Source organism: Osmerus eperlanus, chromosome 16 (assembly GCF_963692335.1).
Source record: "Osmerus eperlanus chromosome 16, fOsmEpe2.1, whole genome shotgun sequence".
Classification (NCBI taxonomy): domain Eukaryota; kingdom Metazoa; phylum Chordata; class Actinopteri; order Osmeriformes; family Osmeridae; genus Osmerus; species Osmerus eperlanus.
In genome coordinates, this window is record NC_085033.1 from 4208309 (window position 1) to 4232009 (window position 23701).

General features: G+C 42.2%; 4 protein-coding genes across 4 annotated transcripts; 3 read left to right on the plus strand and 1 right to left on the minus strand.

The window, feature by feature from the left end:
- Nucleotides 1-70: 70 nt before the first annotated feature.
- Nucleotides 71-3999, minus strand: aldh9a1b (aldehyde dehydrogenase 9 family, member A1b). Its single transcript, XM_062480760.1, has 12 exons — nucleotides 3857-3999; nucleotides 3496-3684; nucleotides 3054-3199; nucleotides 2828-2957; nucleotides 2439-2573; nucleotides 2083-2279; nucleotides 1847-1987; nucleotides 1436-1624; nucleotides 1198-1285; nucleotides 944-1085; nucleotides 706-818; nucleotides 71-591 (listed from the first exon to the last, which is right to left on the minus strand). Exons 1-12 carry the CDS (start codon nucleotides 3939-3941, stop codon nucleotides 497-499), a joined length of 1650 nt encoding a protein of 549 aa, XP_062336744.1. The 5' UTR covers nucleotides 3942-3999; the 3' UTR covers nucleotides 71-496.
- Nucleotides 4000-4183: 184 nt separating this feature from the next.
- uck2b (uridine-cytidine kinase 2b) lies at nucleotides 4184-9816 on the plus strand. The gene is made up of 7 exons (XM_062480763.1): nucleotides 4184-4334; nucleotides 6329-6488; nucleotides 7178-7274; nucleotides 7617-7759; nucleotides 7887-7984; nucleotides 8108-8156; nucleotides 8404-9816. Exons 1-7 carry the CDS (start codon nucleotides 4230-4232, stop codon nucleotides 8538-8540), a joined length of 789 nt encoding a protein of 262 aa, XP_062336747.1. The 5' UTR covers nucleotides 4184-4229; the 3' UTR covers nucleotides 8541-9816.
- Nucleotides 9817-10009: 193 nt separating this feature from the next.
- Nucleotides 10010-11866, plus strand: czib (CXXC motif containing zinc binding protein). The gene is made up of 8 exons (XM_062481113.1): nucleotides 10010-10060; nucleotides 10154-10237; nucleotides 10447-10503; nucleotides 10743-10824; nucleotides 10899-10930; nucleotides 11134-11211; nucleotides 11399-11464; nucleotides 11586-11866. The coding sequence occupies exons 1-8, from the start codon at nucleotides 10055-10057 to the stop codon at nucleotides 11661-11663; spliced, it is 483 nt and encodes a 160-aa protein (XP_062337097.1). The 5' UTR covers nucleotides 10010-10054; the 3' UTR covers nucleotides 11664-11866.
- Nucleotides 11867-19660: 7794 nt separating this feature from the next.
- On the plus strand, nucleotides 19661-22615 carry LOC134036520 (cytochrome P450 2J2-like). Its single transcript, XM_062481505.1, has 7 exons — nucleotides 19661-19717; nucleotides 21146-21262; nucleotides 21484-21660; nucleotides 21793-21876; nucleotides 21965-22150; nucleotides 22252-22393; nucleotides 22527-22615. Exons 1-7 carry the CDS (start codon nucleotides 19661-19663, stop codon nucleotides 22589-22591), a joined length of 828 nt encoding a protein of 275 aa, XP_062337489.1. The 3' UTR covers nucleotides 22592-22615.
- Nucleotides 22616-23701: the final 1086 nt, after the last annotated feature.

Genomic DNA, 23701 nt, shown 5'->3' on the forward strand with positions numbered 1-23701 from the left:
AGTATTAAACATGATATCATTCCTGTCCATCAGTAAAATAAATAGTTATGAAAAAAGACACATGTAAAAGTATTTTGTATGTGGTATATCATTTGTATCAAATACTGTACAATTTCATAAAAAAGCTATTAAGTAATGATGCTTCCGTCAGGAATACTGTTAATCACTTGCTGCCAAGTTCCCTGGCTCTCCACCACTTGGTGGATAGATTTGAGCAGCTACCTAAGATTTGACTTAGATGTACAAATCACTGGCTACAATATTAAGGCACCTTCATGACGATTCAGTTTGGCACAGTTGGTCATTTTCTTAAATTCCCCTTATAATAATTTGCATCAAAAAGCAGAGTTGAAGTCTTAGCTAACAAAATCTGACTCACAGCCTTCATTCAAATACCAGAGTAAGTTTTAACATTTCTAGAACCTGTTCAGCTATTTGACTACAAGCCAGCATATACCCTTCCTGGAATAGAAGCATCACTTCCTTGGGGTTGTCTTCAAAAGAGGCTGTCCACGTCACTCATCTCAACAAAGACAGTCTTCAGTTGGGAGTAGAACTCTATGGTCACCTGACCGTTCTCCCTCCCAATGCCTATAGAAAGACAAAAGTGACACAGTGTCAAGTGTCTAGTATATTACTGTGCATTGTTCCGGTGCCATCTTGAGGAGGACACGTCATTTTCCGTGTGAGTTATGGATACAGTACCGGACATTTTGTACCCTCCAAAGGGCACCTCCACAGGAGTGATGTTGTAGTTGTTAATGAAGCATGTGCCGGCGTTCAGATGCTCCACCACACGATGGGCTCGACTTACATCCCTACAGGCACACACGCACAAAGCTACTCAATACACAGAAACACATTGTTTTCCGCAACAGTCAACAACCTGTTAAATGTTGGTTGGTTCACCGATTCCAGTGACAGCCATTTATGACTTGACTACCTGGTAAAGACACCGGCAGCCAGACCTAGGGTGGTGTCATTGGCCCTCTGAAGCACCTCCTCCTCAGTCTCAAAGGACAACACAGACATGACAGGCCCAAAGATCTCCTCCTTCACACACGTCATCTCATCCCTACAACCGCCTTAACAGAGCAGAGGTAGGGCCAAGCAGTGCCTTAAAAAGATGGGAAGCCCTTCCTTAACAACAGTGTTAAATGTGTCCATAGATTTCAAATGGCCCTGGGGCCAGCCTACCCAATACACAGGGGGTCATGAAGTATCCACCCCTGAGTTTAGGATCTGCTGGAACAAATGGCTCGCCTCCACACAACACGGTGGCGCCCTAGTTTAGGAGTTCAGTGTTAGTCAGCTCAGACTGGGCCAACAGCCATGTCAAATTTACCACAACCGATTTATCCCAACTGGTTTGATTCCCATCTACAATATTCCTACTGCAAAGGGTGATTTAATTAGCATGTAACGACAGTTGAACCTCTTTCCTGGCCTGATCCACGAAGCCTAGCACTCTGTCCAGGTGTGGCCGGTTGACCAGTGCTCCCATACGGGTGCTTTCTAAGAGAGGGTCCCCTATCTCAATGGCCTTGGTCCTCTTCACAACCTCCTCTAGGAACTCAGGTAGGATCTGGCTCTGGACGAAGACTCTGGTTCCGTTGCTACACACCTGCAAGGGACAAAGTAGGAATATAACCTAAAAGATTGGTTTTCCTCCTACCCAAATGTCCACTTGCTTCATAAAGTTCAAGTGATATGGAAGTTGGTCTCATAAGTTTTGAATGTCAGGGTCTTACAAATTCCCTGCATGTGCTCAAGACATGTTTTTTAGATCAATTAAAACACATTCAGACCAGCCACCGGGCTGTAAAGTTTCAATCATCACACCCACCTGTCCTTGGGACAGGAAGTTAGCCATGAGAGCCCCTTTCACTGCATTGTACAGGTCGCTGTCTTCAAAGATGACCAGTGGAGACTTCCCACCCAGCTCCAGAGTCACTGGCTTCACACCTTTGGATGCCATCGCCATAATCTGTGGGTCAGGACAGACTTCATATGAAAATCTGATGTTGTGCCACCAAATCCAGGGCTCAGTGTGAGGGTAATATTATTTCTATAGTACTTTACCTTCTTGCCTGTGGGCACACTACCAGTAAAGGATATCTTTGCCACAGTGGGGTGGTGACAGAGAAGGGTGCCCGTCTCCTGGCCGCCCTGCACTACATTGAACAGCCCCTCTGGTGCCCCGGCCTTGGCATAGATCTCAGCCAGCATCACAGCTGTAACCGGTGTCACCGGGGAGGGTTTAAACACCATGGAGTTCCCTGGAGGAACGAGACACGGCAATGAGGAAGTGGGTCAGCAGTCTTTTTATATTACAGTTGTCTATAGTCGATAATTAAAACAGTTATAACTTTGTATACACATAGTAGTTATACTGTATATAAACATTTGCAAATATAACTACAAGGAGAGTTTTGTACCACAGGCCAGAGCTGGGGCGGACTTCCAAGCTGCTATCTGGAAGGGGTAGTTCCAAGCACCAATCCCAACACAGACCCCCAAAGGCTCCCTCCGTGTGTAGGCGAAAGAACCCCCTGGTAGCTGCACATGCTGACCTTGAGGAAAAACACAAAGTGAGGACCACCATCATCACAATCTTCAGGCGGAACACTAAACAGCCTCATTAAGGTAAGTGTACCGTACCTATAGACCTATAGACCTGTAAACTTTAACATGTTACACAGCCTCTGAAGTAAAGATGTAAAATTATGACAAACCCAGATTCATGCAACAGTCAAATAATCTCCCCTTTCAACTTCCCCAATGTCAACCCTATATTTCCCAGTGGATGTAGGATGAGCTTGCTAACCTGCCAGAGTGCTGGCCACCCCTGCATAGTACTCTATACACAGCCTGGCAGAGTCCACATCCAGACGGGCTTCTGTGATGGACTTCCCGTTGTTTACAACCTCCATCTCTGCTATCTCCTCACGCTTATCCTGCCACAAAATAACACAGCACGTCAGAAAGTGTTGCGCTTCCTGTAGACTCTACGTCTTGGCATTGTGGATGTACTAACTGTCTGGGTGGCGTACCTCGATGATGTGAGCAGCCTTAATCATGACTCGTGATCTCTCCATCCCTGACATTCGGCTCCACTCCTGGAAGGCAGACTGGGCGTTCTTCACAGCCTGGTCCACCTCCACTGCACCACAAGGCTCCAGTTCACATAGGACCCTCCCTGCAAGCACGGTACAGTTCAATGACAGTGGAACAAAGTAGGGTCTGCTAGTGAAAACACATGCCTCCATTTTATAAGGGGATATGCCACATTTCCTCCCTGACAGTATTACATTCATTGGTTCATCAATCCTTCAAATATGATTTGCTGAAAGTTATGACTGGTTTGAAGTACATTATTTTAGATCATGACAATTAAAAGCCATAGTCAGACAGGAAGTAACTTCCGACCAAAGTCTAATTATGTGAAAAAAATTGCAATCAATTTCTGCAGTCAATTGTTAAACTTTAGACTACCAGTGGCAGGCTCGTAAACTCGTGTAGTGTTCGATGCATCCCTGATCCTCACGCGGTCTCCACACCAAAAGTTGAGAGGAACTGTTATGTCGAAGGTCCCCGTTGAAGCATATTGTCTCACCGCAGAATTAAGAGCACCGGGTTTGAGCTTCCGACATTTAATAAATCTTAGATACATTACTTCAGCCCCTGCAACATAAAAGTAGATAATACATTCACGTAAACATCCAACTTGACTCATCGACATGTTATGAAGGTAAACTTCAGCAAAGATCCAACAACCATACGCCTCGAAAAGCAAAAAAACTTGCATTTGGTGGGCCACTGCATGGCACAACAGTCTTTTATCAATTAAACTTACTCTTAGGACGTTTTTTAAAGCCGATGTACGTCTTGATATCACTAGTTTCACAAACTGTCAATTTGCAATGTAGCCAACTAGCCATAATAGTAGGCGTCTTACGTAAACTACGACACTCACTGGCTACAAGCGATTGGTTGTTTGCGCGATCATACAAAGAGGACATGGGTTAATTTTGTTGTAAAAAAAAAAAATATCTACGGATTATTTCGGCCATTAAAAAAATGTTGTACATAAAAAATATCATTAATCCATTTACAAAAAAAGAAACAAAATCGGATGCGAAAAAATAGGCTAATGATGTAGCGTTATAGATGGGAGGAGCAACGTGTTAACACCATCCCTTGCCTGACTTGTTAGGCATATTGCAAGCATGGCCGGGGACAGTGAAACACATCTAAGGGACCACGGCGAAAATGAAAATATTGTTCGACAACCTTTCCTTATCGGTGTGGCCGGGGGCACTGCCAGTGGCAAGGTTAGCGGAAGGACACTTTTTTTAAATGATCTATAATTTCATTACAGCTTTAGTGAAGGAATTTTGGGAGTCGCTCATGAGCTCATCGACCGCGTGGCTCATGTCAAACTTACTTAGCGGCTTGAGTGACATCCACTCTACCATCTGTTAGCTAAGCCGCCATCAATTTAAATCTTTACACATCATTGCATTTTTAGCTTGTCATCAGAATATTAATAGGATCTAGATCAGATTGCGTCTTTAATTTCCGTTTTGAGGTGCTAGCATCACAGGCAGGAAAAATACAGGAGACAAAGACGTAATGTATGTGATAAGGTTAGGTAGCTGGCTACCACCTTAGCATAAGAATATACATTGTGTCGGTCGGTAGGCTGATACTGAGCAATCATTTCAGTTGTATTCGTCTGCTTGATGCGCAGTGTTGGCCCGACAATGACATACTGCCAACAAACCAAGTGTAAGTTACAGTATAAACCAAGAATAAGAACATGTTGTAATTAGCAACAAACGCTTTTTGGGGGAGTAATTAATGTTGTATGAAATGGGGTTGATATCTGTATAGAATGATATTAATGTGGGTTGCTAGCCAGAGCCCTCGACAGCAGTTCCTTTGTTTAAATTTCCTCAGGATAAGCCGATTTATTATCAAAAGGAACCTCTTAAATGTCAGCAACAATTATTTCATCAGAGTGGTCAAGACGTATGTTCTACTTAAGAAATGATTTCGAATACAATCGGATTTTGATCAATTATTTCACTGTTGATCGATAATTCAACGAGAGCACAGCCATAGCGTCAAACTAGTTACTGAGTCAGTTTATTCCAGCACACAGCCAATGAATAATCTCATGACGTAGACAAACAAATGGTTCTTTGGTGCGCACGTTTGGGATCCCGGTGTTGCCCGAATGGGAGGAGTTTCCACTCTTGCTGCCACGCGCATTCCTCTAATGTCGTTCTGCAGGTCGTATAGATTTTTAAAGCGATTCGGAGTAAAGAGAGTACATGGCTGCTAACGAATTACAACTATTGTATTTTTTTTGTATTTTTTGTATTTATATTGTATTTATTGGCTGGGTTTACTCTTCCAGTCTGCTGCAGTTTGATAACAAATTTGAAGCAGTGATTGGAGCAGTGATTCTGCAAAAAATACCTTCTAAAAGAGACAGTGGTGACATCCCTAACAATACATTTGATAATTTAAGTTGATCTAATATAACGTCATGTGTTCTCCCATTACCGTCCTTCCTTGATTTGACCCAGATATGAGCTAAGTTAACTGTTGGCACAGAGCCATCATCTGGCTCCCTGAAAACCCCTTACAAGGCAGGGTGGGAGGGGTGGAGAACGTTTTTTTAAATGCAAATCAGTGGTTGGTCAGGTGTTGCCAGGAAGTTAGTTAACTAGATTGCTCTCTCCCCTTGACTGCTGCAGGTATTGGATCCCTCAGTTTATGTTGAACCATACATCACTTCTGATGTAATGTCACCCCATCTAAGTGCAAGGCAATGAAAGTATAACTGAGCTGGGTATTTAGTTTTGTCCCCCATTTAGGTGCATCATTGTGTGTATGAAAATTATTCTTTCTACTTAGTAGTCCAAGGCCCTGTGTCCAAATTGAGTTGCGTGGTGATGTGGCCGCCTCTTGCCGGCATGGCGCATGCTGACACGACCTCCTGAGTGGGCGTTTCACTGACACAAAAGAACCATACAGAAGTCTGGGTACGGAGAATGTCTAGTCAGCACTGGCAAGAGACCTGGTATTCTGTGGGCGGGGTCAGTGAGGACAGAGATGGTGGGCAGGTCATCTGAGTATGTTGCTACTGCTCCAGGCTCTGCTGGTGGACAATATTATAACTTATCCAACAAAGCTCCGAACAGGAAGTGGATCTTTGACATCCTACTGCCTACATTTGCTCTAAGCATTCACAATAATGATACATGATGCACTGGAATGTTGACCAGACTGCTCTACTACCTGCCTGTCTCTGTAGTCGTCTGTATGTGGGAAGATCATGGAGCTGCTGGGCCAGAACAAGATCGACCGCCACCAGCGTCAGGTAGCCATCCTCAGCCAGGATAGCTTCTACAGAGAGCTCACCCCAGAGCAGAAGGCCAAGGCCCTTAAGGGCCAGTTCAACTTTGACCACCCAGGTACCCCGCCTTCACATGAACACTGTCTCTGCAGATTTAGGGGAAGCACATGCAAGGACAACCACCTGAGCTCTAGACGAGTTGTTGGTTGTATTTTATGTGTGGCATTTTCAGCCAGAGCTGCACTCAATGTGCCATTCCTAATGGAACGATCCACAATGGCTGGATACTAAGATATGCAGACACATATAGGCATGTCCCTTGTAGTAATAAATGATATTAGTACTACAGGGGACACATAACGAATGCTGTGCACTACCGCCACGTTGCGTGTATCGGTCCCACGCACGTTCTGACCGTCCATATTTGGGCGTCTCTTGGTCACCCCCCCTGGCCCCTGCTCCCTATCTGACGATCAGAAACGCCCCTAGTCAGCAAGGCCTTCCTCAGCTGCTGTGGCGCAGCGGGACAGGACCTGACAGCTGTTAGGAAACAGGAATTGTGGGTCAGAGCCCACATGTAGCTCATATCCATAGGGATGGAGCATCAACCATATAGATTTGTATTCTTTTTAATATATATAAATATAATCAGAATCAGAATTCGGTTTATTCGCCATGTATGTTATACAAACTCAGAATTTACTGTGGCAGGGAGGTGCAAAACACTAAACATATACAGATCATATACTAATATAAATTAGTTTTCACACACTGATTCATTGATTTGTCTGTCTGTCTGATCCTCAGATGCCTTTGATAATGAGCTAATCATGAAGACACTCTGGCAGATCATGCAGGGGAAGACCGTCCAGATCCCAGTGTATGACTTTGTCACCCATTCCAGGTGAGCCCCCCCCCGTCTCCATACAAGGCTTGGAAATATTCAGCTTGGGCAACAAGCACCTTGTACCGGTTCAGCAGGTTACTGGCTTTGTTCCTTATCCATTCAGGAGGTTTTCTCAGGATACCTCCCAACAAAAGATGGATGAGATATTCCAGACCTTGGTATTGATATTGAACAAATGGATTAAGTACAAAGCAGGTGTACGGTTGGTTGAATTACAAGGAAACTTGCTTAGGTTCAGTCAAGCTTCACACCTTTACCTAAAGGTGCCAGACAGAAAATTCTGCATATTTATTCAGTGTGGTGACCTCAATGTCTTTTCCTCTTGTTTCCATCTCACAGGAAGGATGAGTTTGTGACTGTGTACCCTGCGGACGTGGTCCTGTTTGAAGGCATCCTGATGTTCTACTCGCAGGAGATCAGGGACCTGTTCCAGATGAAGCTGTTTGTGGACACTGATGCAGACACTCGGCTCTCCCGCAGAGGTGTGTGTGTGTCTGCGTGCTCACTTGCACGCTCTTATTTCCTCGTGACATAAGTTAATAATCATTCAAAGAATTATACATTTTTCTTTAACATTTCTGGTGTGTGTGTGTGTTTTGGGTGTTCCAGTGCTCAGGGACATTGGTGAACGTGGCAGAGAACTAGAGCAGGTGCTGACACAGTACATAACGTTTGTTAAACCAGCCTTTGAGGAGTTCTGCCTGCCAGTAAGTCACTCCACTCTCCATCTGCCCTCCCTTATTTTCAAGCTGGATGGTCCATCTGTCAGTTTGCCGAATACCTCAGAGGTTGCCAATACACGTTGCACTAATTCAAGTACTGTTTCTTAGACCAAGAAGTATGCTGATGTGATCATTCCGCGAGGAGCAGACAACCTTGGTAAGCCTTATTTAATATGTCTACCTGATACATTCTGATATCTGAACTTGTTCCTTTGTGTTGGAACAAGATCCTTTTTCTATTGTGTCACACGTGTGTTTACAATGCTAGACTTCTGGCAAGGGCTGGAGGATGTGTGTCACATCCTGGTTAGGGAGTTCCACGGAAAAACTGAAGAAAATCAGCACCTCTGTTTCCTTGTAGAAATGTTTCCAGTCTATTAAGGAAAAACTCTGTCTCCCTCCAGTGGCCATCAACCTGATAGTGCAGCACATCCAGGACATCCTGAACGGTGGTCTGACTAAGCGGCAGAACGGCTGCACAAACGGCCACAGCACGCCGAGGCAGAGGCGGACCTCCGAGTCAAGTAGCCGGCCACATTGACCCCACCGTGCCTTCCTCCTCGGGCGAGGGGGGGCGGGGTCAGGGCTGTAAATAAACTCCTGTTGTATTTAAGACAAATGGGGAAAGATGCAAGAGGAACTGCAATGCCTTTATTATCATTATTATTACACTCATTACAGTTACTTTCAATGTAATTGTTGGACATGATTAGTTTTTTTTTTTCAGGGGGACAAGCTAACCTCCTGCTTTTGCAATGAGACCATGGGTTTAAAAATGACCCCTTTTTATTTTCAGTTATTTGATGTTTTGTATGTCCCCTTCTGCTTTTTGGAAAGACCTTGCAGGTATGAATAAAGATGGGGGGAGAACTGTATTGTCTGGTGAAACTTGAACCCCCATGGCTTGGGCTTGAAATGGGGGGAAAACCCTGACTGGAAACTGACATAAAGCCTCAGGATTGTTTTTATGTATTTCTCGATGACAATCTTGAAGCAATGTTGACTAGAGTTTCTTTTAAGCATTGTGGTTTCTTGTTTGTATGACGGTATCTAGCACTCCTCATTTGAACGGTTCTACACTACATCGCAGTTCAATAAGATCATCAGTTTGCAAAAAGTCCTAGCCACTTAGAGTCCAGACATTATTACCAGGGGTGTGCATGTCAACCATTGTGTGACTGTTCACATGGGTCTGTTCTTTATAAGTCGTCATGGAGGAAGGTTTTGCTGACCGAGTTGAGTCCAGAACCCAAGAAAATAGAGATGCTATTCCAACACAAACTCAAAAGATAACATTTTTTGTTTGTTTTCCAAGTCCCTAATAATAAACATGGTTTGCAGTTATTAGCATTAGGGGAAACAATGGCTCCCAATTTGACTTACTCAGTCATTACTTGGCAATGGCACTTGTTAACCCAAATAGACCATGATACAAATAGGGGTGTTCTGCTGTATCCACATGTTAGAATATAACACTTTAAAATGCAGAGCAGACAAGCTGGGATACAATGCTTTGATATACAGCAATACAATAATGCCAGCCTACTAATGTCAGAAAGACTCAAGACATGACCTACCACACTGCCTCTGTCAATCTGCCTCAGGGTCATGTGTAAGTATCCACAATAAAAAAACGTATTCCATGATTAAGCAAAGTGTATAACATTGTCTGTTAAATAGCTTTTATATGTCAGTGATTTAGTCTGCATCATCCAAATGGTTGAATGGAAATTGATTTGTACCTTGACATTTTTGAGTGATTGTTGAATTGAAGTGTTGATTGAATGTTGCAATAAATGCTTTTGCATTATATGTGATTCTGGAGTTCAGACTGGATAAATACATGACTGGAGCGTGTCGTGATTTTTTACATACGTAACATTGTGATATTTGGAATTGCACCTGTAAAAATTATTTCAAGAATGTTCAACAACAACCAATAATGCAAGAAAATAAATACTCATGCTAGTGAGATGTGTACGGTTTCCACTAGAGCGCGCTCTTACCACAAAACAAGACTACGCATGCTTGCATGTTTACGTGGAATGAATCAAGATGGTGGTAAGACCAGCCGTAGCGCGAGCATGCTAGCATGTCAATGTTTTACTTTTTTCAGTGAGTAATGTTTTTATTTATTTTTTTGACCTGTGACAGAAATTTGGTCTGCAGTTCAAGGCGACATTGGAGAATGTCACAAACCTACGGCCGGTAGGAGAAGACTTCCGCTGGTTTTTGAAGGTATGCAGGCTACTATTACATTCTTTTCCATTTGTTTCCATTTGTTTGACATATAACGTTACTCCATCTAAACATCTTTCCTGGCTTTGCAATATTACCTTGCTTCCCTTAAATGCTGCCAGCATCCAATACATTAAGCAATCTTAGCAGTTCTGTATAACCGTGTTCTGAACCTAAATGTCACATATCAACTACATTTCTTCATACAGCTGAAATGTGGCAATTGTGGAGAGATATCAGATAAATGGCAGTACATAAACCTTATGGTAAGCAAATACAAGCATTGTCTGAGTTTTTTGTGTGGTCCCTTTCAGACCCAGTGTGTCCAGGGGCCTGTTGTGGAACAGTCCAGTCTTTATTCACAGTAGTGTGTCAGATGTTCACGAGTCATTATTTCTTTGTTTACATAGAATGTTGACATTGAACGGTTTTAAGAACAGGCCAGGAAAGGATCTAAATATAAGGATGTCTTTTGTATAATTTATTGTGCACATTCATTGCCCAGGACAGTGTACCACTGAAAGGAGGCAGAGGTAGTGCCAGTATGGTGCAGAAGTGCAAACTCTGTGCCAGGGAGAATTCAATTGGTAAGCAGCAAAACATCACAAACCTGGAATCGATGATCATCATATGTTGACACTGAAAGAATGTTTTCCCACAGATATATTGGGGGATGCCATCACGCCGTATAATGTAAGTAGCGTTACACACTACGTTCCTTTCTTCCTCCATCCTGTGAAACTTAAGTTATAATCAGAATACCCAAAATAACAACCGAAGACAGTGTTGTCCAAAGATTTCTGGTGCAAACGTGCTCTTTACACAAGTGTCTACATAAAGTAGCATACTCAGATATTTTTATTGTCTGATATAGTGTCTTGTGTGTGTCTTGGAAGGCTGAGGACAGTGAGAAGTTTAAGACCATGGTGCAGTTTGAGTGTCGAGGCCTGGAACCTGTAGATTTCCAACCCCAGGTGAGAGCTGCCCTTGTCTATAGTGATTCTGCAATGGGTAAAGTGGAATTCTCAAATAAATACATTTCTCCAATAAATGCAAATTGCACCAAATTATTATTAAAATAATGTATTTAACTTGTACTTATGTTGTTAGTATTTCACTGTCATTTCCTTTTTATTCTGCTGAAACACAAATGCTCTCCAGGCTGGCTTTGCTGCACAAGGGGCAGAGTCTGGAACTCAGTTTCCTGAAATTAACTTACTAGAAAAAGTGAGTGTTTTTTTGGTTGATGAAACTTCATCTTTTCAAAGTTAGGTCCATGGTGAGGAGATTCACATTTCATGTGTCAATGAAGAATAATATTACTGTAATAGTGTTTTTATTATTTCAGGACTGGACGGACTATGACGAGAAGATCAAAGAGTCAGTGGGCATATATGAGGTCACACACCAATTCATCAAACGCTGATAACCTCAAGTGACAGGATCTTAGCAGCCAAAAAATAACCAGATGGATGTTTACCGGGTAAAGGACAGAACCGTTGCTGACTTGACAAAGTAGCTGTGTGGAGGGACTTGTTGGAACGCCCAACTGAATCCTCTGGATTGGAAGAGATTTGTGGCTATGCATTTTTTCACAGCCTCAATAAAGTTGATAAGTGATAAATGGAATTATCTTAACTTACATTTTTCCCCCCATAAAATACTGTTAACATACACAGCCCGTATGAGGCATGTGCCTGATTGTGTACTCTAGAACACGACTATGCAAAGTTCACTTGACAACATTTCCTTACAAATGCCATCACACCATTCCAGTTTTAGGAGGAATTTAGCTGTCTTATTCACACATTAACCTACACATTTCATAACCTATGCCATCACTGTGAAGGGCAAAGCACCCAAGTGTCACCTACACTACAAGTAAGAAATTATTTTCCTCATTTGTTTCCAATAATATATTTCCCATATTCGGTCACTGTACGACTCACAATCAAGCCCTCGCACCTTGCATCGAAGGCCCCGGTGGATCTTGGGGATATGTGGTTGCTGATGTCGTTTTTCCCATTGAGACGGTGTCGGTCCCCCGCCCTTTTTCCAAAAAGTCTCGGCCTTCAATTGTTTATTTCGTTATTTTTAATTTATTTAACCTTTATATGTTAGGAATTATACCAATTTAACTTGTATTCAGCCTTGCTCCCCCGTTGTCCTAAATATCAGATCCCTATCCACAAAAGCCGTTTTGATTGATCTGATGTCTGAATGCAGCCTGGACCTGATTCGACTCACCAAAACCTGGATAAAACCTGACAAACTTTCCCCTCTGAATGAAACATCGCCTCCGAATTTCGGGTACTCGCACATTCCTCGTGTCTCAAAGAAAGGTGGTGGTGTTGCTATGATGTATGAAGCCAGATTCAACCTCAGCCTAAAATCTGTGAACACCTTCAAAACATTTGAAATAATTAGCATGAAACCACCAACTACATTAACCCTTGTGTTATCTTCGGGTCGTTCTGACCCATCAGTCATTGTGACCCACCGTCGTATTGCGACAACTTTACCGCATACAAAAACAAAGTGAAGCATTTTCTTTTAACCGTTGGGCTGTCTCAGACCCCCCACATTGCGAAGGTTAAAAGAAAATTATTTTTATTTGTTTTTGTATTGGGTAAAATTGGGTAAACACAACGATGGTTCGTTATGAACCTTTGGGTCATGTGACCCGAAGGCAGCACGAGGAATAATGCTACTACTCCTGTCCCTCCCCCCTCATTTTGTATAGCCACTCTGTATCGCCCCCCTGGCCCGTATTTCCTCTTCCTAGAGGAATTTGCAGATTTTAGTGCTGATCTAATAATAATAATAATAAATTGTATTTAAAGGCGCCTTTCTCGGCACTCAAGGACACCGTACAGGATATAAAATACATTTAAAAACAGCAAAAACAAAGAATACAACAACATTACATAACAACAGAAGCAGGCAGCGTAATTAACATCAAATGGAATATGTAGTTTTAAACAGATGGGTTTTGAGTTCCGATTTGAAATGGGGGAATGAGTCAATATTTCTTAGTTGGGGTGGTAGTGCATTCCAGAGACGGGGAGCAGAGCGGCTGAATGCTCTACTCCCCATGGTAGTGAGACAGGCAGAGGGGACAGACAGGTGAATGGAGGAAGAGGATCTGAGGGAGCAGGAGGTAGTGGGACCCTGGAGGAGATTAGACAAGTACGGGGGGGCGAGGTTGTGGATGGCCTTGAATGTAAACAGGAGGATTTTGAATTGTATACAGGACTGAACCGGAAGCCAGTGGAGCTGTTGTAAGACAGGAGTGATGTGGTGGATAGAGGGGGTGCGAGATATAATGCGGGCAGCTGAATTCTGGACCAGTTTATGGAGTTTTCTGAGGGAGACCAAAAAGGAAAGAGTTACAATAATCGAGACGGGAAGTGACAAGACTGTGAACAAGAATGGCGGCAGTGTGGGGAGTAAGGGAGGGGCGGAGACGATTGATGTTTCGTAGGTGAAAGTAGGCGGACCGGGTAATGTTATTGATATGGGGTTGAAAGGATAGTGTGCTGTCAAGGATGACACCCAGACTCTTAACCCCTGTGTTATCTTCGGGTCATTCTGACCCATCAGTCATTGTGACCCACCGTCGTATTGCGACAACTTTACTGCATACAAAAACAAAGTGAAGCATTTTCTTTTAACCATTGGGCTGTCTCAGACCCCCCACATTGCGATGGTTAAAATAAAATTATTTTATTTGTTTTTGTATTGGGTAAAATTGGGTAAACACAACGATGGTTCGTTATGAACCTTTGGGTCATGTGACCCGAAGGCAGCACAAGGGTTAACCTTGGGGGATGGTGAAACGGAGGAGTTGTCAATAATGAGAGAAAAACTGTCAGTTTTGGATAAAGTGGATTTGGTGCCAATGAGGAGAACCTCGGTTTTATTACTGTTTAATTTGAGGAAGTTTTGGGTGAACCAGATTCTTATTTCAGTGATGCAATCAGTAAGGGAGGTGGGCGGGAGAGTGGACGAGGGTTTGGTAGAAAGGTAGAGCTGGGTGTCATCAACATAACAGTGAAAGTGAATGTTGAATTTGCGAAAGATATTGCCAAGGGGAAGGAGGTAAATGATGAAGAGTAGGGGCCAGGACAGAGCCCTGGGGCACACCTGAAGTGACAGAGGTGGGAGTGGATTTAAAAGACTTGAGTTGGATGAACTGAGTGCGGTCAGAAAGGTAAGATGTGAACCAGTTTAACGGAGTGTGGGTGATGCCGATCGAAGATAGCCTGTTGAGGAGGGTGATGTGACAGATGGTCTCAAAGGCTGCATTCAGGTCGAGGAGGATGAGGATGGTTAAAAGTCCAGAATCAGCTGCCATGAGGAGATCGTTAGTGATTTTGAGAAGTGCTGTTTCAGTGCTATGGAGTGGGCGGAAATTTTGTGACATATACTGATAACATCCTAATTATGAGTGACTTTAACATTCACGTAGGTGACCCAAAAGATCCTTTAAGTAAGGCCTTCACTTCTCTCATTGATTCCACGGGCCTCACACAGGTGGTTTCCAAATTTACCCATTTTCACTCGCATACATTAGATCTAGTTCTCACACGGGGAATTGAGATTACCGACCTAATTGTCCACCCCCACAATCCTACATTATCAGACCATTGCCTGGTGGTTACCTTCAAAATTGAAATTTTCTAGAATTCTTTGACCACAAAATCTTTTCATTTAGGAACAAACTGCAGACCAGCCCTGGACAAATGGCCATGAACACCGAATGCACGCTGCATGTTGAGGCTCTCACCCACTTCAACCCTATTTCTATGGAAGCATTCATAAAGATGATAGATTCATCGAAACCCACCAGTTGCCTTCTCAACCCCCTTCCTGCCAAACTTCGTAAGGAACTCCTCCCTTTTATTGGACCACCCATGCTGAGTATTATTAATGAATCTATCGTAACTGACCAAGTCCCTGAAGATTTTAAACAAGCAATTATTAAGCCCCTACTTAAAAAAACAAACCTGGATCCCGGATCTCTTAGCAACTACAGGCCAATTTCAAATCTGCCATTTCTCTAAAATATTCTAGAATTCTTTTTGGTATAACAGAACACCTTTCCTCAAATCTGTTATATGAACCTCTCCAGTCTCCAGATTTCGTCTTCACCAAAGCACTGAAACTGCATTAGCCAAGGTAGTCAATGATCTAGTATTAGCCTCTGACGCAGGCTCTACCTCTGTCCTGGTTCTCCTCGACCTAAGTGCAGCATTTGACACTGTGGATCACCAAATTCTCCTGGAGCGTATGGATAACTATGTTGGGATTTCTGGTACTTTACTCCAGTGGTTTAGATCATATCTATCTGACAGATCACAATTTGTCCACTATGACGGCCGTTCATCCAGGAGCTCCACTTTTCTAATATGGAGTACCACATGGTTCTGTCCTAGACACTCTGCTATTTTCTCTCTACATGCTGCCTTTCGGAAACATAATTAGAAGCTCTGGAGTACATTTTCACTGCTATGCAGATGACACCCAGCTATACATGTCCCTAGAGCCTGGAGAACTACCACAAGTTCTGGAAAAATTGTTTCTGGGATAAGAACTTGGATGACAGCCCCGATCAGGGAATCCGGTACCCCGTACTCCCGGAGCACCCCCCACATGAGCCCCCGAGGGACATGGTCGAACGCCTTTTCCAAATCCACAAAACATGTGTAGACTGGTTGGGCGAACTCCCATGCACTCCTGGTCGCCAGTGGACATCGTTCTGTGATAGTCTGCCAAAGCTGGATCTAATCGCCAATTGGGTTGGGTATCATTTGGATTTTTACGATTCCGATGCCGAACCGGTAGGCCTACTTTTAAAACGATTCCGATTCCTATTCCGATTCTTGAAAAACGGAAAAATGACATAAAAGAAAGGCTCTTTTCTAAGTTTTTTTTTTTTTATGGAAAATTATTTCATTTAACAATATATTAACGTTTTAAAGTAGCCTACTAAGCCTCCTATATAGCCTAATAAGTAAACCTAAGTCACCTAACACACAACTACAATGATTTAAAAATAAATAACATACACTATTAACAAGTATACAACAAAATAAATCTTGAGTTGGTATACTAACTAAACCAGCTTCAAACTTCAAAACCAGTTCTTTTGCAGAAAAATGACGTCTTCTCTGGCAAGATACAACACCTCTCCTGACTTATGGCATGTCCTGCAAAGGAGAAAACTCTGTCAGATAGTGTCGAAGAGGACTGTTGCCTACACCAGTGTTGCCAATTTACCGACTTTCTCACTAGATCTGGAAACTTTCTAAAACCAAATATCCTAAACTTTCTTGGCCAATTTTTTTTTCTGTTGAATGAGCCGGCTCTAACAGTGCGTTCACACTGCAGCGGAGCGGGCGGCGCGTGGCGTCGGCTTCCAATTCATTTTCAATGAAACCAGGCGTTGACGCTCGCGTAGGGCATTGTGGGAAGGCGAGCGGAGCGGAGCGGAGCGTTGCAATTTGGATTTTCTCAACTTTATGTAAATGAGGAGCGTGAAAACGCTAGCGTTGGCCAATCGGATTGTTTTCTTGTTTCTTGTAACGTAGCAACCTTTGGTCATGATAAACATTTCTAGGTTTCACAATTTCAAGATGGAGGAGAAACTTTTCGTATGTGTCTGCACACCCAGTTCTGTTCAGAACAAAGTTACTATTGTGACGAGCCTGAATTTAAAGATTACATTAAACTAATAATGCATGGTGCATGGTTGCCGATGTCGTCATTGTTCCTACTGTGTTTTTATAGCCTACTTTTAAATTCAGTCTCGTCACATTACGTGACTGTTCTGTGCCACTGCTAGCTCGCTAGCCCAGCCTACAAACGACTGGTTGAGTGACCGGTGGCGTAACATGTATTCTACTGTAATCTTGCACTAGTAAAATCTTGCATTTATATAAATGTTGTGTAAAAGTGGTATTTTGATCGATATTGTGAGTACATGAACCCAAATCTGCACGCTTGGCCATGACTACAACAGTGACCTTAGAGAACTACAACTCTGTATTAACTTGTCTAACACGCCCCCGAGCGTGGTGTACTGTGGGAAGGCAAGCGATGCAGAGCGTTAAAAAACGCTGCAGTGTGAACGCACTGTAACAGTGCGTTCACACTGCAGCGGAGCGGGCGGCGCGCGGCGTCGGCTTCCAATTCATTTTCAATGAAACCAGGCGTTGACGCTCGCGTAGGGCATTGTGGGAAGGCGAGCGGAGCGGAGCGGAGCGTTGCAAGTTGGATTTTCTCAACTTTATGTAAATGAGGAGCGTGAAAACGCTAGCGTTGGCCAATCGGATTGGTTTCTTGTTTCTTGTAACGTAGCAACTGTTCGTCATGGTAAACATTTCTAGGTTTGACAATTTCAAGATGGAGGAGAAACTTTTCGTATGTGTCTGCACACCCAGTTCTGTTCGGAACAAAGTTACTAATGTGACGAGTCTGAATTTAAAGATTACATTAAACTAATAATGCATGGTGCATGGTTGCCGATGTCGTCATTGTTCCTAGTGTGTTTTTATAGCCTACTTTTAAATGTAGTCGTCACATTACGTGACTGTTCTGTGCCACTGCTAGCTCGCTAGCCCAGCCTACAAACGACTGGTTGAGTGACCGGTGGCGTAACATGTATTCTACTGTAATCTTGCACTAGTAAAATCTTGCACTTACATAAATGTTGTGTAAAAGTGGTATTTTGATCGATATTGTGAGTACATGAACCCAAATCTGCACGCTTGGCCATGACTACAACAGTGACCTTAGAGAACTACAACTCTGTATTAACTTGTCTAACACGCCCCCGAGCGTGGTGTACTGTGGGAAGGCAAGCGATGCAGAGCGTTAAAAAACGCTGCAGTGTGAACGCACTGAGTGAACCTCTTGTTGGTGAACGTCGGGAGCTGGCTCGCATATCTGAAGAGCCGACTCTATAAAAGAAAATATAGCCTATAGAAATTAAATGATTATGTAATAATGAAATAATGAATGATTTTAATTGTATTTAAAATAATTGACTAATTCAAAGAAAAACAACAAAATAATTATATAGGCCTAAAGGTGCACACACATTCGACTGTCTGATCAGCCAGAAAGATTTGTTGGTCTGATGTCAGTAAACAGAGAGACCCAGATACTGCGCTTAGTGTTTTCACTAAACTGTTAGTTCCAGTTATGGATAAACATGCACCTGTCAGAAGGCTAACTGTTAGAGCTATTAGGGCTCCCTGGGTCGATGATGAATTAAAAGAATGCATGGCTCAGAGAGGTGATGTAAAAGGAGTGGCAAAAAGGTCAGGCTGCACATTTGATTGGCAAGTATATTGTAAACTTAGGAACTATGTCACTAAATTGAACAAAAAGAAGAAGAAATTATTTTACGAATCCAGGATTAATGACATAAAACATGATGGAAAGAAACTCTGGAGCACCCTAAATGACATCATGGGCAGAAAGAGCAACCCGACTCCATCTTTCATTGAGGTGGAAGGGACTTTTTTAACTAAACCTGTGGATATTGCCAATTATTTTAACGATTATTTTACTAACAAAGTTTGTAAACTCAGGCAGGAAATGCCAACACCACACTATGAGCCATTGTATTCATGTATACAACACAAAATAATGAATGACAAGAAGTGCTCTTTCGAATTTTGTAAAGTGACTATAGAAGAAGTGGAAAAATTGCTATTGTCTATCGATAATGAGAAACCACCTGGTATTGATAACCTGGATGGGAAGCTACTGAGGATGGTAGTGGACCATATTGCCACTCCAATATGCAACATCTTTAATCTGAGTCTTGACAGTAATATGTGCCCTCAAATCTGGAAAGAGGCTAAGGTAATTCCTATACCGAAAAACACTCGTGCTGCCTTTACTGGCTCAAACAGTCGACCAATCAGCTTATTACCTGTTATGAGCAAACTGTTGGAAAAAATTGTATTTGATCAGATACAATGCTACTTCTCAATGAACAACTTGACAAGCATTTACCAGCATGCTTACAGGGAGGGACACTCAACCTCCACAGCGCTCACGCAAATGACAGATGATTGGTTAAAAGATATTGATCAACAAAATATTGTAGGAGCAGTGCTATTGGATTTTAGTGCCGCCTTTGAGGTAATTGATCATAACTTGCTACTGGAAAAACTCAAGTGCTATGGCTTTACACCATCTGCCGTAGCATGGATCGAAAGTTACCTAACCAATAGGACACAAAAGGTTTTCTTTAATGGAAGCCTCTCAAACCCAAGACATTTACAATGTGGAATTCCTCAGGGATCCTCATTAGGACCATTGCTCTTCTCGATTTTTACAAATGATCTCCCACTTGTTTGTAAAAAAGCCTGTATGTCTATGTATGCAGATGATTCAACACTATATATGTCTGCACCAACAGTTAAAGAAATCACCTCAGCCCTCAACAAAGAGTTGCAGATGGTATTCAAATGGGTATCTGATAACAAACTGGTCCTTAACATTTCCAAGACTAAGAGCATTGTATTTGGGACAAAGCAATCATTAAGCTCTAAACCCCAGCTGAACCTGGTACTGAACAATGTTGCTGTTGAGCAAGTACAGGAAACAAAGCTTCTGGGTGTAACTTTAGACTGTAAACTATCATGGTCAAGACATATAGATCTACTGGTGCAAAAGATGGGTAGAAACATATCTGTGGTTAAAAGATGCTCTTCTTTTTTAACACCTCATCTGACCAAACAGGTTCTGCAGACCTTGGCACTGTCACAACTAGATTACTGCTCGGTAGTCTGGTCAGGTACCACAAAAATTAACCTAGGGAAGCTTCAACGGGTACAAAACAGAGCAGCTAGGCTTGCCCTTAACTGCACACCAAGAGCAAATGTAAATAACATGCATGACCGACTCTCCTGGTTGAAAGTTGATGAGAGGCTAAAAGCATCACTTCTGTCTTTCATTCCAAAAATTAACACATTAAAAACCCCCGACTGTTTTTTTAGGCAGCTCACACTCAGCTGTAATGTACACACATACCCCACCAGACATGCTACCAGGGGTAACTACACAATTCCAACAATTAAAACAAACTCAAAACAACGTACAGTACTATGCAGGGCTATGGTTGAATGGAACTCCCTTCCAGATCACATCTCAAAAACCCAGAACAAAGCTAGATTCAAAAAACAAGTGAAGCAACACCTCATGGCTGTTTGCACTGGATACTAGCATGTATTACTAATTTGTATTTATCTACTTATTTATCCTTTTTCCTATTTGCCATCTGTTGTCTTTGTGTGTTTATGGTTAGGTTATTTAGTCTTTTTTGTATTTTTTTTAATCTGGTGTTTGTATGTTGATTTCTTTTTTGCTATATGTTTTTTTTCCTTTATCTGTTGTTTGTATGTTGATTTCTTCTTTGTTATATGCTTTTCCTTTTTTATCTGTTTTTTGGTACGTTGTTTTCTTGTGTGGACCCCAGGAAGAATAGCTGGTGTCTTTGGCATCAGCTAATGGGGATCCGAATAAAATCAAATCAAGCCTCACATTCTGTTCCTGTCAATCACACACGCGGTGTCAACCAATTCTACTGCATGAGGGAGGGCCGAACCAACTCACACACACAGACATTGGGGTTAAGGTAGAGTATGATTTCATTTAATAATTTAGTTAGAATTGTTTTCACACCTATCATAGTTAAAGTCATAGTTAAAACATTTATTTTCTAAAGAGCCGTTTGGGAGCCAAAAGAGCCGGCTCTTTTCAGTGAGCTGAGTCAAACGAGCCGGCTCACGAAAAAGAGCCGGAATGCCCATCACTACTCCACACAAATAACATGTAGCCTCTTCAGGTGAGTACCTAAATTAGCCGTGCTGCCTGTGTACTTTATAGCAGCACGACATATCTTTGGTGTTTGGGAAGCTATTCGACTACGATGACATTGATTTCCAGAACCTTCTGCAACTTAGCCAAGAATCTATTCTACTGGCAGGAACACCCCTTGCTCAGGTGTGACATACAGTTTGTCAAGTTGTTGAGTTCCAAAAATTACCATAATTATATGGAGAAAATCTGTGCTATAACATGATAACAATTACTCTATACCTACATATCCCCCACCATAGTAGCTGGTGGGGGATATGTACCATGTAACATGGTCACTGTCTGTTGAAATCTCTATCAGGTATGACTGTGTTTATCTACCAGGATCCTCTCTGTTCTCTCCTCAGATGTATGACATATTCCCATGGCTCTTCAAATGTTTACCTGGCCCCCACAACATCATCTTCTCCAACTACGCCAGGCTCATATTCTTCCTGAGAAAGGAAATAGAGAAACACAACAGGGACTGGGACCCTTTTAACCACAGGGACTTTGTTGACACCTACATCGCAGAAATAGACAAGGTTACTGAATAACCATGTCAATTTTGTTTTATGCATTGTTCTTTAAATACCTAATATTTTATAATCCCTTGGATTATACAGAGAAAGAATGACATTGAGGCTGGGTTTAACTCATAAAACTTGGCGTTCTGTACTCTGGACTTGTTTGAGGCTGGAACGGAGACTGTCACCAACACCTTGCTCTTTGCTCTACTTTACATGATGAAATACTCAGAAGTGCAGGGTAGGTACTCACCATTTGGCTGACTAATTTCCATCCATCCGTCCGCTAGACCTTATCCCCTACTCTTTCATTTCAACAAAGAAGGTCCAGGACGAGATAGAGCGTGAGATTGGACTGTCTCGCCAGCCTTGCCTGACTGACAAAATCAACATGCCATACACTGAGGCTGTAATTCACGAGACGCTAAGAGTGGCTAACTTAGTCCCGCTCAATTTAAACAGGATGGCTAGCAAAGACACCACTTTGGGAGGATATTTTATTCCGCAGGTAAGATAAATCTTTTTTTTCTGTCATTTTAAGACTTTTATGCCATGGTTGCTATGACATGCCATGAAGTGTCAACATAAATGGGTGTTCCTGCCTCATAGGGAACTGTGCTTATCGCCAACCTTTCATCAGTGCTCCATGATAAGACAGAATGGGAGAAACCAGACATGTTTTACCCCCAGCACTTTCTGAATGAGCATGGGCATTTCTGTAAGAGGCAGGCCTTTTTCCCTGGTTCTGCAGGTTGGTGATAACCTCTAATACTCTAATAGTCATAGACATTGCCTAATTTCTAACCCTCCTGGTAAAATGACATTATAAATAATATATCATTTCACCTGACAACCTCCCCTCCCCTCCCCCCCTTCAATCACAGGAAAGAGGATGTGTCTAGGAGAGCAACTTGCCCATATGGAACTCTTCCTCTTTTTTTTTTTATGATTACAGTAACTGAATATGCAACACGCATTACCCCATAAAGGACACACAGTTTAAGGTTTCTGTACTACAGTAATTTGATGCTACTCTTTGATTTTGTCTTCTTTTAGGAATAAATAAAGAAAAGAAACCCGAAGTGGCGCTGTGGAGCTGTCTTGTAAATGCCACAAGACTATCTGGTGTACAGCTGATTCGTCGCCATCTTGGTCCAGACATAAACAACACTAGTAGAGTCGATGGCGATTTGATAGCTACTGAGTGCTGACATCTTGAGTAAAATATTTGAAATTAACCAATAACGTTCATGGAGAGGAAAACTAAAGTGACGTTGCATTGTCTGCAGACCTTTTTTGGAACGTAAACAATAGCAGATCAGTTTAGAACGTAAGGCCTGTCTACGGAGAGCAGAGGTGTCAAAAGTATTCACATGAAGAAATGGCAAGAAAATGCCATTAAGGACAAAAGCTTAGGCCGCACCACAGGGGCCTATAATGCACGACCCCACCTCCCCCCCAAATTTTTTTTCTAAAACCCATAATGACTATAATGTTATACTGAAATGTTAATGTTGAAAAATGTGGGCTGCACCTGTTTATTCCCATTGAAAATGAATGCATTTTAGTACAATGCAAATACATTAAAGAACCATGTGTAGGCTACTACTTAGCATTAACGTGTTTCATGGAGCGGAAGATATGATGACTAGTTGCCTATAAGTATTGTAATGGTGCAAAAAGTAAAACTTCAGAGACATGTTATCAATAGCCTTTATTCAAATTAGACTGCGAGTTTTTGAAAGCCATTAGCGAAAAATTCTTGTGGGATGTAGAAGGGTTTGCTGACGTGGCGATTTTAGACTCTTTTTAGGGGTGCTCAAGCACACCTAAATTTCATCTCAGCACCCCTAAAACAAATTAAAAACGTTTTTACAAAAATTTAATTTTTATGAATTATTATTATCTTAAATAAGTTTTAGTGCTCTAACATAAGAGTTTGAAAACGTGTCTGTTAGTGACAGATGACAAACAATTACAGGTTCAAAGGGCTTTAAACAAGTCTAATATCCAGTGTCGCCATGCACCTTGTGTTATCTTCGGGTCATTCTGACCCACC

What these genes read in the sequence shown, in the direction of transcription:
- aldh9a1b (XM_062480760.1), bottom strand. Translation starts at nt 3,941, where the DNA reads ATGGCTAGTTGGCTACATTGCAAATTGACAGTTTGTGAAACTAGTGAT. An exon ending in GTGTGCCCACAGGCAAGAAG is followed by an intron (nt 1,988 to 2,082) that starts GTAAAGTACTAT and finishes CCTGACCCACAG; the next exon opens with ATTATGGCGATGGCATCCAA. An exon ending in CATGACCCCCTGTGTATTGG is followed by an intron (nt 1,086 to 1,197) that starts GTAGGCTGGCCC and finishes TGCTCTGTTAAG; the next exon opens with GCGGTTGTAGGGATGAGATG.
- uck2b (XM_062480763.1), top strand. Translation starts at nt 4,230, where the DNA reads ATGGCCGGGGACAGTGAAACACATCTAAGGGACCACGGCGAAAATGAA. An exon ending in GGGGCACTGCCAGTGGCAAG is followed by an intron (nt 4,335 to 6,328) that starts GTTAGCGGAAGG and finishes CTGTCTCTGTAG; the next exon opens with TCGTCTGTATGTGGGAAGAT. An exon ending in GACTTTGTCACCCATTCCAG is followed by an intron (nt 7,275 to 7,616) that starts GTGAGCCCCCCC and finishes TCCATCTCACAG; the next exon opens with GAAGGATGAGTTTGTGACTG.
- czib (XM_062481113.1), top strand. An exon ending in ACTTCCGCTGGTTTTTGAAG is followed by an intron (nt 10,238 to 10,446) that starts GTATGCAGGCTA and finishes TTCTTCATACAG; the next exon opens with CTGAAATGTGGCAATTGTGG. An exon ending in GGCAGTACATAAACCTTATG is followed by an intron (nt 10,504 to 10,742) that starts GTAAGCAAATAC and finishes TTCATTGCCCAG; the next exon opens with GACAGTGTACCACTGAAAGG.
- LOC134036520 (XM_062481505.1), top strand. Translation starts at nt 19,661, where the DNA reads ATGTCTGCACCAACAGTTAAAGAAATCACCTCAGCCCTCAACAAAGAG. An exon ending in GAGGATATTTTATTCCGCAG is followed by an intron (nt 22,151 to 22,251) that starts GTAAGATAAATC and finishes CCTGCCTCATAG; the next exon opens with GGAACTGTGCTTATCGCCAA. An exon ending in CTTTTTCCCTGGTTCTGCAG is followed by an intron (nt 22,394 to 22,526) that starts GTTGGTGATAAC and finishes CTTCAATCACAG; the next exon opens with GAAAGAGGATGTGTCTAGGA.